This window comes from Oncorhynchus mykiss, chromosome 6 (genome assembly GCF_013265735.2).
Source record: "Oncorhynchus mykiss isolate Arlee chromosome 6, USDA_OmykA_1.1, whole genome shotgun sequence".
Classification (NCBI taxonomy): domain Eukaryota; kingdom Metazoa; phylum Chordata; class Actinopteri; order Salmoniformes; family Salmonidae; genus Oncorhynchus; species Oncorhynchus mykiss.
The window spans coordinates 75,749,257-75,766,010 of NC_048570.1; the positions used below are offsets into that span (position 1 = coordinate 75,749,257).

At 45.8% G+C, this 16,754-nt stretch overlaps 1 protein-coding gene across 4 annotated transcripts; it reads left to right on the forward strand.

Annotated features, from left to right (window-relative positions):
- The first annotated feature begins 3,680 nt into the window (after positions 1–3,680).
- On the forward strand, positions 3,681–16,035 carry nod2 (nucleotide-binding oligomerization domain containing 2). 4 transcript variants are annotated; one of them, XM_036979156.1, is made up of 13 exons: positions 3,685–4,239; positions 4,702–5,000; positions 6,313–6,564; positions 6,801–6,921; positions 7,087–7,691; positions 7,859–9,048; positions 9,168–9,251; positions 9,391–9,474; positions 14,593–14,676; positions 14,785–14,868; positions 15,018–15,098; positions 15,257–15,340; positions 15,563–16,035. In XM_036979156.1, the coding sequence occupies exons 2-13, from the start codon at positions 4,752–4,754 to the stop codon at positions 15,633–15,635; spliced, it is 2,991 nt and encodes a 996-aa protein (XP_036835051.1). In that variant the 5' UTR covers positions 3,685–4,239; positions 4,702–4,751; the 3' UTR covers positions 15,636–16,035.
- Positions 16,036–16,754: the final 719 nt, after the last annotated feature.

A 16,754-nucleotide genomic window follows, 5' to 3' on the forward strand; every position in this document is an offset into this window, starting at 1 on the left:
CTTCCCTGATTCATTTAATCACGTAATTATAAACGGTTAATCATTCGACGAGCAGCAGTCATCACATTAATCAATACAACGTCACAACACTGGTTATAATGAGTCCTAATACAAACTTTTGTGTAACAGATAACCTCAGACACCCTGGTGACAATGGACATCTCCCAACTTTATGAACATTTCAAATAGAACAAATCTTCCTATTTGTATTTTGGTGATTAATATAGGGCAGACTGACATGTTCTCTACTTTCTCCCCTTTCCACTTGCCTCCTTTTTTGCAGTAATGCTGCATTCACTTCGTTACATGTATGTATACATCCTATTCATACTATTGTTAATACATATAATAAAATGTTTCAACATATTGTCATTACTTAAAGGGCTGTGAAAACAATGTAAATGTCACAATATATTTAGGGGTGCAAAACCCAGATACAAATCATGGGTTTATCTATTGCCATGGACATAGCATCTTTCTTCCCAATCCATTTGCAAATGACTTTAAACTGCATGTTTCTCATTTGATGATTTAGGACAGGGTTCCTCAACTGGCTGTGGTTTTATTTGGCCCCTCAAGTTTTCTGAGCAACATTAATATAGATACTTTTTTTCTGCGGTAGGAAAGTCTGAAAGGCCTCTCATCTTTCAGTCTTATTCTATGCACAAAGTCTCTTGGTTCGCCACAGTCCAATTTCCCTCTGGAAAATATGCTGTCATATTTCACAACCAGGCCTGCCATCTTGTGTTTCCATTCATCTGATACTCCACAGGAGGCAATGTCAACATCTGTCAGACCCATGTCTTTGAACACATCAGCATATGAGCGTTTTTCTACCTGTTCAGTCGTGGTTCCAATGACATTCTGTGCAACATATTGTTTGTCATCACATTGACCACAGCAGCTGCTGTTTAACTCCAGGTCTTCCAATGCTATTACAGGGGAATACATCTGCCAGTTTTGCATTACACTTCAGTGTAACCGGGCGATCTTGGAGATTAAACACCTCATGGGGATCCATTTGTCACCCTCCAGCAGGCATACAGTACGACCAACTAACACACTCATCTGTGCTGCTCGGGACATTGTGGGCTCTACAATAACAGTACTGCCAATGGAAAAGGGCTATTTTCCTTTCAGCCTACCCCAGACTAAGGGTTCATGTTTTATAAATAGTGTCACACACTGGCTGAGAACAACAGTGGCAACTTTTTTTCAGGCATTTTACTTCCTTGCCAACGGTCAACATTTTCCAGTATGCTTTGAAGTGCATCTGATTCATCAGAAAGACCATTGACTGGTTGTGATATTGCTTTCCAATATCCATCTGAACTTTTTAGTTGATGGAGGACGTTTCAGTACATTTGTTACAATGATCACGTCATCAGTTTGCCCTGGCATAACTAAGACTGGCACCAGCATCTTGCAGTTCATTAATTTGATATGGAGCTCATATTCAGATTTGTGATTGACCTGTTGCCCTTCACATCCCACGAGTACTACAGGAGTGGACATTTTCGAGCTTTCAGTTAAGACATGTTTCGAAGCAATGTATACTCAGCAGATTCACTTAACATACAGGCCATTGAACCACTATCAATGAGTCCTCTCAGTTCTACTGAGCCTTGCACGGTCACTGGTGCATAGAACAGACTTTCATTGCCGGTTATTCTCTGAGTACGTTGATATATCACATTTGTGTTGCCTTGATTTTTCTCTTTGTATGAAGACAGTTCTATTTCAGGATCAGTTTCATTTATAGTTTTTAGCTGCACCTTTCCCTTCAAGGTGCAGACCTATTAGTTTAAAGCTGGACCTTTCCCTTCAAGGTGCAGACCTATTAGTTTAAAGCTGGACCTTGATTTTGTGGCCACTCTCTTCTAACCTCCTGCTTTTGTGGGCAGTCTATGGTTTGATGGCCAGGATTGTGACATTTGAAGCACAGGCGGTCATTAAGACAGTGAGACCGAGTGGATTGAGCCACATCTTTACATATAGCACATGAGAAGGAGGGAGACAGCTGTACAGTTCTGCGGGGCCCTCTTGTGGCAGGGTGAGCAGCGTTTTGGTTCATAATAAACTGTTCTAGCAGTGTTACAAGTTTTGTTATTGTCACCTGATCATTGCAACTCTGAACTCCTTGAACTGCTGAGCTAAGGACGGGGTGCTCTGGGCTCACTGTTTTGTGGATGTCTTCCTGTAGTGTCAATATATTTAGCTGTTTTGCTTCCTCCTTGTAGCCAATCTGTCATTTTGGTGGCTGTCTATCAATTCCTGAACTTCAGCCACTGTCCATTTCTCCCTAGGCTTGCATCCGAATGCTGTGTACAGTTCATGATTGGGGCAGTGCTTCACAAATATCATGGCGACCGCATGACCCACGTCATCCATCTGTCTGCCCTGTCTTTGTAGACATTCATTAGCTAGATCTGCTACTCGGTTAAGGCGCACCCAGTATTCTAAGTTATTCTCCCCGTGATAAGGTTTGGTTTCATAAAAATCTTGAAGTGGCGTAGTAGAGGAGATGGTCTCACCAAAATGCTGTTTCAAAATACTGAAAATAACCTCAGGGTCTCTGCTGATGGAACAAGAGGGTTGCTGCGGATTCCTATCTTGACTAAATCCTTTGCCCTCCCCATTAACCTCTCCATGATTTCATGACCTTGCTCTGGCATTTTGTGACCTTTCTTTACCAAGTAAGTCTTCATAATTTCCTGCCACTCATACACAGTACATTTATCTGTTCCATCACTCTGAAAGTGGGTGGCTCACACATGTCAGATTTCATGACAAAGTTAACCTTGGATCAATCTGGCATGCACACTGGGACAGTGTCGGCAGATACCTTGGATGGAGTGATATTACTTGCTGACAGACTCGAAACAATACCGTGACCAATCTCTTGACCCATCTGCTTGACTAAATCAAGCATAACACTCTGCTGCGTAAGGTATTCATCATCATTGGAGTATTTATCATATCCATCACTCTGACATGTTGTTTGATCAATAACATCCTCTTGTTCATTTACTGATGTTACACCAGCACGCCCAGTAAAACTATGCTCTACCATTCTAGCTATCTGAGCCCCCCTACCAATACTGGGGGTTACAATATCACAGGTAAAGGTTATAAGTCCTCACTCACCAGTAAAAGTGGTGGATCACCATTGGGCTTGACCAGAGTACCTGGATTTTTTGGTGTGGACATATTTAAATTGACTGTCTCATGAAGTTGACGGCAGGTGTAGTCCTCTTCTCTGGAGCACTGCTGTGATTGGCGATGGCAGATCTTGTAGATCCGGGTCACCAACTTCACGTAGCCCCCCAGAAGAAAGGCACACGGACCACCCACACTTCAGGACTCGGTTTTTATCTGCAGTAAAATATATCAAACATTAATGACAGGCATTGGCAGGAGGGTCACAGCCACACCCTCACTGCTCTCAGAATATCTATCTCAGACTCAGGAGCGGGCAAACCAACTTCCCAAACAGGGGAGAAGCATTCAAAACCCACTAGTTGTTCCTTCAAAGAAAATTATACAAAAATGGTCTGAAGACCTAGTCTGAAGACCTCTCGTATTGCCAACCTTACTACAATGGCAGCAAATATTCCTATGGATTCAGCAACGCATAATGAAAGGAAACTTTATTTATATCACCCCTTTTCCTGAAGTGAATGGTTTCATCCACTACTCCTACCCCCAAACTGCGCGTTCTTTGATATCTACATTGCGCGCGAGGTTTATAGAAACTCAACATTTTCGCTTTGTCACATTTACGAACTGATATATATATATATTTTTTGTGTGCAAAATACGTGGGGCTCTAACAGACCTATTGGAAGGGACATTAATCATTGGAATAAAGAGCCAGTATTTAAACAAATTCTAAACGTGACATGTCACTTTCACTTTCCCTGTAAATAAAAGGTACATGCACATGTGGTTTCTCATAATTCAATAGCGCTCAATAATACAATACTTTTAGAGAACTTGCAAATGCTTCACCTTGAAATAATAAGTTAATATGTTTATCGAATCGCTATTAAATGGTTTAGGAAAACGGCATCATTTACAGCGGGCAATTTAGCGAAATGAGGAATGACGAATTGTGGAATGAGGAAGAGAGATAGGAGTTGACGATTCTGCCTGTACCATTTGCGTGGACCATTCTGTATCGCACTCGAGTAGACAGATGATGATCTCGAAGAAGTCAGACAAGTCTCCCGCTGAAACGTAAGTTACAATTTTATCTATGGTCTATTACAGATGTAAAGTTAAATGCAGGTGTCACAGTTGCCTTTGAGGCTTATCATCACGTTTTGGATTCACCTGTTACTCACCTGTTACTTACTCTCTATTCACAATTCAATATATGACATTAGCTATCTCTTTGCCTTCTCTAAACTTGTTTGACTTTATCTGTATTTTTCCAAGTCAATCTATTGAAATTTGTGATCAATTTTGGATTGTGTTCATACATTACCCTTTTTGGTGATACATTTATTTTTATTCCTTGACATCACAGAGGAAATGAGAGTAAATCATGTGAGTGTGGCATGATGCGGTGGCAGACTTGAAGCTGTGCCTGTGTGCATTTTTAGACTTGATTTTCCCTAACAAAACATTTAACAACCCCTACTGAAATGTCCATTAATTATAATCCACATAATAATTCACATTTCCTGTTGCTGCAAGATTATTTTCCTGCTGTAGCAAACTGGCTCAAATTAAGATCCTACATCTGTATGAGTGCCCGGCAGCTGGTCCTGAGGCAGAGAGCAGAGCTGCTGAATGCCCTGTGCTGTGGTGGCTCTTCTGAGGGTCTGGAGAGTGTATTGGACCTACTCCTGTCCTGGGGCATGCTGTTCTGGGAGGACTACCAGAATGTACTGGTACCATGCCGTGGTCTGTGTGCCAACACAAGGGTGCTACTAGATCTGGTGTACACCAAGGGAGATGAGACCTGTCGACTGCTCCTGGCTGCTTTCAAACAGGTAAGATATGTAGGCACAGCTCTTCACAGGTGATGCCGTTCTAAAGGATGTATGAGCATGTTTTGAACAGACTCATTACTGATGTACAGTGGGGAGAACAAGTATTTGATACACTGCCGAATTTACAGGTTTTCCTACTTACAAAGCATGTAGAGGTCTGGAATCTAAAACAAAAATCCAGAAAATCACATTGTATGATTTTTAAGTAGATTCCGTCTCTCACAGTTGAAGTGTACCTATGATAAAAATTACAGACCTCTACATGCTTTGTAAGTAGGAAAACCTGCAAAATCGGCAGTGTATCAAATACTTGTTCTCCCCACTGTATGTACAAAACATTAGGAACACCTTCTCAATAGGAACACCTATTGAGTTGCACCCCCTTTTGCCCTCAGAACAGCATCAATTTGTCGGGGCATGGACTCTACAAGGTGCCAAAAGCGTTCCACAGGGATGCTGGCCCATGTTGACTCCAATGCTTCCCACAGTTGTGTCAAGTTGGCTAGATGTCTTTTGGGTGGTGGACCATTCTTGATACACACAGGAAACTGTTGAGCGTGAAAAGCAGCATTGCAGTTCTTTGCACACTCAAACCTGTGCGCCTGGCACCTACTGCCCTGTTCAAAGGCACTTAACTTTTTTATTGCATAGATACAAATCATTGAAAAGATACAGATCATTACATAGATAAAGATCATTACAAAGACACAGATCATTACATAGATACAAATTATTACAAAGATACAGATCATTACATAGATAAAGATCATTAAAGATACAGATCATTACATAGATACAAATCATTACATAGATACAGATCATTGAAGATACAGATCATTACATAGATACAAATCATTACATAGATACAGATCATTGAAGATACAGATCATTACATAGATACAAATCATTACATAGATACAGATCATTACATAGATACAAATCATTACATAGATACAGATCATTAAAGATACAGATCATTACATAGATACAAATCATTACATAGATACAGATCATTGAAGATACAGATCATTACATAGATACAAATCATTACATAGATACAGATCATTACATAGATACAGTTCATTACATAGATACAGATCATTACATAGATACAAATCATTACATAGATACAGATCATTGAAGATACAGATCATTACATAGATACAAATCATTACATAGATACAGATCATTACATAGATACAAATCATTACATAGATACAGATCATTGAAGATACAGATCATTACATAGATACAAATCATTACATAGATACAGATCATCACATTTTTATTTAATTGTATTGCTTTCAACCAGGTCCTCCCTGAGGCCCAAAGAGCTGGCCTCTCTTTTGGAAACTGTCGTACTGCCGATCTAGAAAATACAAGAGATGATACAAGAGAACTACATGGTACAGCTATCCAGACCCTCCAGACAGACAGGCCTGATCTGGTGAGGAGGCTAAGGGACCATATTGAAGGAGCTCTGGAGGTCCTGCTACATACGGGCAGCTTTACACCATCTGATTGCAATGAAGTGCAGCTACCTGTGTACACCCCCTCACAACAGGTAACCAACCGCACCCTGAGACCAGTATAACAGCTTTATTTATATCTACATTTCTGGTATGATGTAGACTACTATGATATTACACAACTTCCCTGTCCCGGAAATTAAGTTCCAGTTTGCACATCTTTGAATCCAAACAGGTCATGCTGTCCTTTGACTTTTTTTGTAAGTAGACATGTTATTTAGGTTCAGATAGTAGGGGTGAATGTGAATTAATTGACTTCTTTGTCATGTAGGCAAGGCATCTACTGGACCAGGTCAGATCAAAGGGGGAGCCTGCAGCAAAGGTCCTATTGCAATACTTTCAGCAAACAGAGGACCATCCCTCACCATCTAACCAAGAGGCTCCTCCCAAAGGTACTGTATTATATCACAAAGCACTAAAAGTCACACGGCTACTTGCAAGTCGTTTGCATACAGCACTAACACATAGGTGTTACACTAATACTTCTTAGATATTATTTTGTTTGCTATGATGTCCTGTGTATTTCAAACATTCTTATTATTTGTGTGCTGCTGCAGAGTGCTTGTCCTATCAGAAGAAGCTGCGCAGCACTGTGTCGGCCCAGTCACATTTCCTCGGAACGTATGGAGGAACCAGCAGTCTGTCTCTAGAAGACATCTACACAGAGGGTCAGCTGGAGCTTGCCCAGGGTGACAGTGAGGCCCAGCCCCAGACTGGTGCTCTGGGGCTGGAGGACGTGGTGGGCCTGGTGGGCACCCTGAACCAGGAGGCTGACACTGTGCTAGTCTCTGGGGAGGCAGGCAGTGGGAAGAGCACCCTTCTCCAGAGGCTGCACCTCCTTTGGGCCAGGGGGGCGGCTCTACATGATTTCTTCCTCCTCTTTTCCTTCAGCTGCCGCAGGCTGAGCTCGGAACAGAGGGAGCTGTCTCTCAGAGAGCTGCTGTTCCTGCACTGCTGCTGGCCGGACGGGGACCAGGACCGAATCTTTCAGTTCATCCTGGACCATCCGCACCTCATACTCTTCACCTTCGACGGCCTGGACGAGCTCATGCAGAGCTTCTCAGACTCAGAGCAGAGGCACTGCTGCCCCACCCAGTGTGCCCCAGTCCCCACCCTGCTCTTCAACTTGCTGCAGGGATCCCTCATGAAGGGGGTGAGGAAGGTATGTTTTATGTATACGGCTAAATGAGATGTGTAGGATTTTTATGTGCAATGTATGTATTGTGTATGTGTCAACTGGGTAATGTATAGTGTTTATTTTGTATAAAGCAGTTCCTGTATAGAGACAATTTTCCCCTCAGGGATAATAAAGTTTATCCTCATCCTAAGGTGGTGACCAGCCGGCCAGAGGCAGTGGGTCCCACCCTGAAGCGGTACCTTCGCAAGGAAGTCCTCTTGAAAGGCTTCTCGCCCGGCGGGATCGACTGCTTCGTGAGGAAGTATCATCGCGACCCGACGGTGGCCACCAGGGTCCTGGAGTGTCTACGAAGCAACACAGCTCTACTGGGCCTGTGTCACATCCCGGTTTTCTGCTGGATTGTGTCCAAGTGTTATAAGGAGCTGCTGGGCTGTGGAGAGGGAGAGGGCAGTCCCCAGACCATCACAGACGTTTACCTCATGATCCTGCAGCACTTCTTCCAGCGCCGGGCCTCTCAGAGGAACACGATGGGGATAGGATGGGTGCAGGAGCACCAGGATACTGCCCTGCATCTGGGGCAGCTAGCCATGGAGGGCCTGGGGGCCTCTTGTTACATCTTCACAGGCACAGAGCTACAGAAGTGTGGGGTGACCGAGGAAGATATCTGCATGGGGTTCCTCATCCGTAGTAAAGACCTCTCCTCCTCCACTAACTGCAAACACTACGAGTTCCTGCACATTACCATGCAGTGCTTCTTTGCTGCTCTCTACATTGTCCTGAACAATAACTCGGACCGCTCCACCATCCCTAAGCTCTTTCAGCTGCAGGACAGGCAGCAACAGCCTGGCTTTCACAGGGTGTGTCTGGGGCACTGCTTGACCCAACAAGAAGGGGCCTTGAAGGAGGCCAATAAGGCAGCAGAGACACCCAACCTCCAGATAACAGCCACTTTTGTGTCTGGGCTCTTGGCTCAGCGCCACCGAAGCCTGCTGCTCCTCTCCTGCCCTGGGCCCACTCTGGACAGGAAGTCCAAGCAGGTGGTGACGTGCCTGTCCAAAGGCATACAGAAGCACTTTAAATCCATCCCTCGGCCCGTGGAGGGGGAGAAGAAGAGCATGCACGCCATGCCGGGCTTCGTGTGGCTCATCAAGTGCATCCATGAGATGCAGGACAGCAGGATCGCCAGAGACACTATGGCTAAGCTAGAGGTGGAACACCTGAAGCTGACCTATTGTAACATAGGCCCTGGGGAGTGTACTGCACTGGCCTACGTGCTCCAGCACCTTAGGAACCCTGTGGGGCTTCAGCTAGACTACAACTATGTAGGAGACGTTGGCGTGGAGCAGCTGCTGCCTTGCCTGCATGTCTGCCACTCTGTATAGTAAGTGTGGAAAACTTTACCATGCTATTTACTATGGCACTCACTATGGGATTAACACAACACGCAGGACACTAAACTAAAGCCTAATAATAAGACTATTTTTTATTTCACTCCCTCAGCCTGAGACACAATAACATATCAGATGAGGGAATTCGTAAATTGATTGAAAAAGGCATCCAGTGTGAGCGCTTTCAGAAGATTGCGTGAGTATGGCCAAATCTATTTTCCACTGTCAGGTGACCTATAGCTAGGCTATGCTATGGCTATGTCAAATATGCAGATGTAAAAAAGAAAACTGATGAGGTTATTGCCTTTATTGATCTGGATTAATGTCTCTGAAAGGCTCTTCAACAACAAGCTAACTGATGCCTGCACAGAGTGCTTCGCTCACCTCCTGAAGATGAAACAGAATTTTCTCTCTCTAAGGTGAGGATATTTTTCAACTCTCACCTGTCATGTTGTGTCTTGTCTCTGTCCTTTCCCTTCACCCTGTCTCCCTCTGCTGGTCGTTGTTATGTTACCTTTTCTCCCCCGCTTTCCCCCAGCTGTCCCTTGTCTCCTCTAACTACCCGTTCCCCACCTGTTCCCTGTTTCCCTCTGATTAGGTCCCTATATCTCTCTCTGTTTCTGCTCCTGTCCTTGTCGGATTCTTGTTTGTTTGTGTTTCATGCCTGAGCCAGACTATCGTCATGTTTGCTGTAACCTTGTCCTGTCCTGTCGGAATCTGCCGGTCTATCTGAGCCTACCTAAGTTTGGTTATTAAAGAAGCTCTGTTTAAGTTAGTTCGCTTTTGGGTCCTCATTCACTCACCGTAACAGAAGAATCCGACCAAGAATGGACCCAGCGACTTCGGATCCTCTCCACTCAGCCGTCGGAATCCAGGGAGCGATGCTAGGCAGACACGAGCAGGAAGTGTCTGCTGCTCGACATGCCGTTGAGACCCTGGCCACCCAAGTCTCCAACCTCACAGAACAGGTTCACCATCTCCGCCTCGATCCACCGGCCACTTCCAGGGCTTTCGAATCTCCGGAGCCCAGAATCAATAACCCGCCGTGTTACTCTGGGGAGCCCACTGAATGCCGCTCGTTCCTCACCCAGTGTGATATTGTGTTTTCTCTCCAGCCCAACACTTACTCCAGGAGCACTGCTCGTGTCGCCTACGTCATATCTCTCCTTATTGGACGGGCTCGTGAGTGGGGCACGGCAATCTGGGAGGCAAGGGCTGAGTGTACTAACCAGTATCAGGACTTTAAGGAGGAGATGATACGGGTTTTTGATCGATCTGTTTTTGGGGAGGAGGCTTCCAGGGCCCTGTCTTCCCTATGTCAAGGTAATCGATCCATAACAGACTACTCTATTGAGTTTCGCACTCTTGCTGCCTCCAGTGGCTGGAACGAGCCGGCTTTGCTCGCTCGTTTTCTGGAGGGTCTCCGCGCAGAGGTAAAGGATGAGATTCTCTCCCGGGAGGTCCCTTCCAGCGTGGATTCCCTGATTGAACTCGCTATTCGCATTGAGCGACGGGTTGATCTGCGTCACCGAGCTCGTGGAAAGGAGCTCGCGTTCTCCGTTGCTCCCCTCTCCGCATCACTACCATCTTCCTCTGCCGGCTCGGGAGCTGAGCCTATGCAGCTGGGAGGTATCCGCATCTCGACTAAGGAGAGGGAACGGAGAATCACCAACCGCCTCTGTCTCTATTGCGGTTCTGCTGGTCATTTTGTCACTTCATGTCCAGTAAAAGCCAGAGCTCATCAGTAAGCGGAGGGCTACTGGTGAGCGCTACTACTCCTGTCTCTCCTTCAAGATCCTGCACTACCTTGTCGGTCCATCTACGCTGGACCGGTTCGTCAGCTTCCTGCAGTGCCTTAATAGACTCTGGGGCGGAGGGCTGTTTTATGGACGAGACCTGGGCTCGGGAACATGACATTCCTCTCAGACAGTTAAGGGAGTCCACGGCCTTGTTCGCCCTGGATGGTAGTCCTCTCCCCAGGATTCAGCGTGAGACGCTACCTTTAACCCTCACTGTTTCTGGTAATCATAGCGAAACCATTTCTTTTTTGATTTTTCGTTCACCTTTTACACCTGTTGTTTTGGGCCATCCCTGGCTAGTTTGTCATAATCCTTCCATTAATTGGTCTAGTAATTCTATCCTCTCCTGGAACGTCTCTTGTCATGTGAAATGTTTAATGTCTGCTATCCCTCCTGTTTCCTCTGTCTCTTCTTCACAGGAGGAGCCTGGTGATTTGACAGGGGTGCCGGAGGAATATCACGATCTGCGCACGGTGTTCAGTCGGTCCAGGGCCACCTCTCTTCCTCCACACCGGTCGTATGATTGTAGTATTGATCTCCTTCCGGGAACCACTCCCCCCCGGGGTAGACTATACTCTCTGTCGGCTCCCGAACGTAAGGCTCTCGAGGATTATTTGTCTGTAGCTCTTGACGCCGGTACCATAGTCCCCTCCTCCTCTCCCGCCGGAGCGGGGTTTTTTTTTGTCAAGAAGAAGGACGGGTCTCTGCGCCCCTGCATAGATTATCGAGGGCTGAATGACATAACAGTTAAGAATCGTTATCCGCTTCCTCTTATGTCTTCAGCCTTCGAGATCCTGCAGGGAGCCAGGTTTTTCACTAAGTTGGACCTTCGTAACGCTTACCATCTCGTGCGCATCAGGGAGGGGGACGAGTGGAAGACGGCGTTTAACACTCCGTTAGGGCACTTTGAATACCGGGTTCTTCCTTTCGGCCTCGCTAACGCTCCAGCTGTCTTTCAGGCATTAGTCAATGATGTCCTGAGAGACATGCTGAACATCTTTGTTTTCGTTTACCTTGACGATATCCTGATTTTTTCACCGTCACTCCAGATTCATGTTCAGCACGTTCGACGTGTCCTCCAGCGCCTTTTAGAGAATTGTCTTTTTGTGAAGGCTGAGAAGTGCACTTTTCATGCCTCCTCCGTCACATTTCTCGGTTCTGTTATTTCCGCTGAAGGCATTAAGATGGATCCCGCTAAAGTCCAAGCTGTCATTGATTGGCCCGTCCCTAAGTCACGCGTCGAGCTGCAGCGCTTTCTCGGCTTCGCGAACTTCTATCGTCGTTTCATCCGTAATTTCGGTCAGGTGGCAGCTCCTCTCACAGCCCTTACTTCTGTCAAGACGTGCTTTAAGTGGTCCGTTTCCGCCCAGGGAGCTTTTGATCTCCTCAAGAATCGTTTTACATCCGCTCCTATCCTTGTTACACCTGACGTCTCTAGACAGTTCGTTGTCGAGGTTGACGCGTCAGAGGTGGGCGTGGGAGCCATTCTTTCTCAGCGCTCCCTCTCTGACGACAAGGTCCACCCATGCGCGTATTTTTCTCATCGCCTGTCGCCGTCGGAACGTAACTATGATGTGGGTAACCGCGAACTGCTCGCCATCCGGTTAGCCCTAGGCGAATGGCGACAGTGGTTGGAGGGGGCGACCGTTCCTTTTGTCGTTTGGACTGACCATAGGAACCTTGAGTACATCCGTTCTGCCAAACGACTTAATGCGCGTCAGGCGCGTTGGGCGCTGTTTTTCGCTCGTTTCGAGTTCGTGATTTCTTATCGTCCGGGCTCTAAGAACACCAAGCCTGATGCTTTGTCTCGTCTCTTCAGTTCTTCAGTAGCCTCCACTGACCCCGAGGGGATTCTCCCTGAGGGGCGTGTTGTCGGGTTGACTGTCTGGGGAATTGAGAGGCAGGTAAAACAAGCGCTCACTCACACTCCGTCGCCGCGCGCTTGTCCTAGGAACCTTCTTTTCGTTCCCGTTCCTACTCGTCTGGCCGTTCTTCAGTGGGCTCACTCTGCCAAGTTAGCCGGCCACCCTGGCGTTCGGGGTACGCTTGCTTCCATTCGCCAGCGTTTTTGGTGGCCCACCCGGGAGCATGACACGCGTCGTTTCGTGGCTGCTTGTTCGGTCTGCGCGCAGACTAAGTCCGGTAACTCTCCTCCTGCCGGCCGTCTCAGGCCGCTTCCTATTCCCTCTCGACCGTGGTCTCACATCGCCTTAGATTTTGTCACCGGACTGCCTTCGTCAGCGGGGAAGACTGTTATTCTTACGGTTGTCGATAGGTTCTCTAAGGCGGCCCATTTCATTCCCCTTGCTAAGCTTCCTTCTGCTAAAGAGACGGCACAAATCATCATCGAGAATGTTTTCAGAATTCATGGCCTTCCGTCAGACGTCGTTTCGGACAGAGGTCCGCAATTCACGTCTCAATTTTGGAGGGAGTTTTGCCGTTTGATTGGGGCTTCCGTCAGTCTCTCTTCCGGCTTTCACCCCCAGTCTAACGGTCAAGCAGAACGGGCCAATCAGACTATTGGTCGCATCTTACGCAGTCTTTCTTTTCGCAACCCTGCGTCTTGGTCAGAACAGCTCCCCTGGGCAGAATACGCCCACAACTCGCTTCCTTCGTCTGCGACCGGGCTATCTCCTTTTCAGAGTAGCCTCGGGTACCAGCCTCCGCTGTTCTCATCTCAGTTCGCCGAGTCCAGCGTCCCCTCCGCTCAGGCTTTTGTCCAACGTTGCGAGCGCACCTGGAAGAGGGTCAGGTCTGCACTTTGCCGTTATAGGACGCAGACTGTGAGGGCTGCTAATAAGCGTAGAACTAAGAGTCCTAGATATTGTCGCGGTCAGAGAGTTTGGCTCTCCACTCAGAACCTTCCCCTTAAGACGGCTTCTCGCAAGTTGACCCCGCGGTTCATTGGTCCGTTCCGTATTTCTCGGGTCATTAATCCTGTCGCAGTTCGACTTCTTCTTCCGCGATACCTTCGTCGCGTCCACCCGGTCTTCCATGTCTCCTGTATTAAGCCCGTTCTTCGCGCCCCCGCTCGTCTTCCCCCCCCCCCCCCCCATCCTTGTCGAGGGCGCACCCATCTACAGGGTCCGCAGGATTTTGGACATGCGTCCACGGGGCCGTGGTCACCAGTACCTTGTCGATTGGGAGGGGTACGGTCCTGAGGAGAGGAGTTGGGTTCCCTCTCGGGACGTGCTGGACCGTGCGCTGATCGAGGATTTCCTCCGTTGCCGCCAGGTTTCCTCCTCGAGTGCGCCAGGAGGCGCTCGGTGAGTGGGGGGGTACTGTCATGTTGTGTCTTGTCTCTGTCCTTTCCCTTCACCCTGTCTCCCTCTGCTGGTCGTTGTTATGTTACCTTTTCTCCCCCGCTTTCCCCCAGCTGTCCCTTGTCTCCTCTAACTACCCGTTCCCCACCTGTTCCCTGTTTCCCTCTGATTAGGTCCCTATATCTCTCTCTGTTTCTGCTCCTGTCCTTGTCGGATTCTTGTTTGTTTGTGTTTCATGCCTGAGCCAGACTATCGTCATGTTTGCTGTAACCTTGTCCTGTCCTGTCGGAATCTGCCGGTCTATCTGAGCCTACCTAAGTTTGGTTATTAAAGAAGCTCTGTTTAAGTTAGTTCGCTTTTGGGTCCTCATTCACTCACCGTAACATCACCATATAAGATACTGTACAATGTTACCTCACACAGCAATCGCTAATACCATATTCAATCGAACACTTTCTCTGACTTTGCATTGCAGGCTGGGAAACAATAACATCACAGCAGCAGGGGCAGGGCAACTGGCGGAGGGACTGAGGTTCAATCGGTCACTACAGTTCTTGGGGTAGGAAGCAGACTATCTCTCTGAGAATTACAAAGTTGTTTTTATGCCTATCACAATGCTGTAATAATATATCTGGTTGACAATTTGAATCTTCTCTCTGTTTTTTAGGCTTTGGGGAAATAAAATAGGTGATAAAGGTGCAGAGGCCATTGCCAATGCTCTCAAAGACAGCCAAACCTTGGTGTGGCTCAGGTAATGTTAAACTAATTATAGGTTGAAACATGAACACTACTAACACATCCATACTATCATGGGCAACTATATGTCCAGACAGCCGTGTTATCATTAAAATACTTCCACATAGGAATAAATCTTACTGTCAGATGTATGTTTCATGGCAGCCTGGTAGACAATGGTGTTGGCAATGCAGGAGCATGTGCTCTTGCCCCACTCATCAAGAACAGTACGCTAGAGGAGCTGTGGTGAGTATATTGATAGCGCATCCTGAATACTGAAAAAGACTTTGCAGCTACTTACATTCCGTTTTGCCTCAACTGACATTTTGATACTTGTGGTTGTGCTATACATTGGTGATTGTGCTAAACACATCTTTCACTCTGCTCTCTCGTGCCCTCCACAGGTTAACCAAAAACTGCATCACAAGAACAGGTGTGGAGTGTCTAATACTGGCTCTTGAAAGCAACACTAGTGTGAAGGCAGTGTGGTATGTTAACATAATGCTTTGATCATTTAGACAGCTATATACTGTCTGAGAAATGTAATTTACAAAGTGTTATGTCCTATACATACAGTACAGTATGCTGTAGTCTCCTATGCCTCGCCATACCTCCCCATACATGTGAAGATTGGATCTCTAATCACTTAAGAAGGTCTCTAATCCAAATACTGTAAATTAGAGTTAAGTTAATAATTGTTTTCTTTCTAGGTTGAGAGGTAATGAGCTCAGCCCAGAAGAGGTGGAGGAGATGACACAGCGGGAACCCAGGCTTACATTCTGATGATGCCAAGTGCGGGTCAACTATACTGGAGTATTATTGTTTACAGCCATGTGTATGTCTGTTTGTAATGTATGTAACTTCTTCAGTAGCATTTCCCTTAAAATGGTAGTTGTGTTATTTATAGGTTATTATATGTTTTTACGTACATTATGGATAATGTTGGATGTGATGTTCTCTATGATGTAAACAGTGTGGGCAAGCTTGTTTTATCCATTCACAATAAGTAGCATCTTCTGACCTGCTCTGCTACTACAGGCAGCTTGTTTGGTAGCATTCTTTTCATATTAGTCATATTAGTCATTGTGATAAGGAATTGGTCTGACACTTGTTTTATGTAAGCACCGCTGGGTGTGAGCCTATTGTTTCTGGCTAAATATCAAATAACAGTCAGGTATTTGAACTGGTACATCAGTGTTCTTATGTACCCTACCCTATTGTACATTGACTGGCAGTGCCAGTATGTTTGATAACATGGGTTGATTCAGTGGTAACATGACTCTTATTTTATCAGTGAATCACAAACAGTGATTACATTAGTCCTATTGTGTCAGTAATCTATGGTGGGGATAGAATGGCTTATTACATTATGTCATTACATTATGTCACCTTGCCTACTGAGAAATGTTAATGTAGGTTATAAAATACACTATGCAGAAATCGAATAGTTCGCTTAATTTCAGTTTATGCGACAACAAGCAAGTGTAGCGTAGAGAATACCAAAAAGTTACAAATTGCAGCTTTAATTTTAAGTAAAACAGCAATTCAGTGTACTATTAATGAAATATAATTTCTCCAAAATATAATATGAAGAATTCACGTGCTGCTTTTATCAATATTTGCATGTCAACACACACACATGTACACTGTACAAGTCACAGTATAGAAGGTCCCAGACCTATCAACAGCACTGTTAATGTGGGAGGTATGTATCAAAACCATGCACTGCTAATGGCTTGTATTGGCCATTGAGAGGCTTTGAAGTAGACGTTGACCAATTATGATTTTTCAACGCCGATACCGATTTTTGGAGGACCAAAAAAAGGCGATACCGATCAATCGGACAATTTTTATATATATATTTGTAATAATGACAGTTACAACGTTACTGAATGAACAATG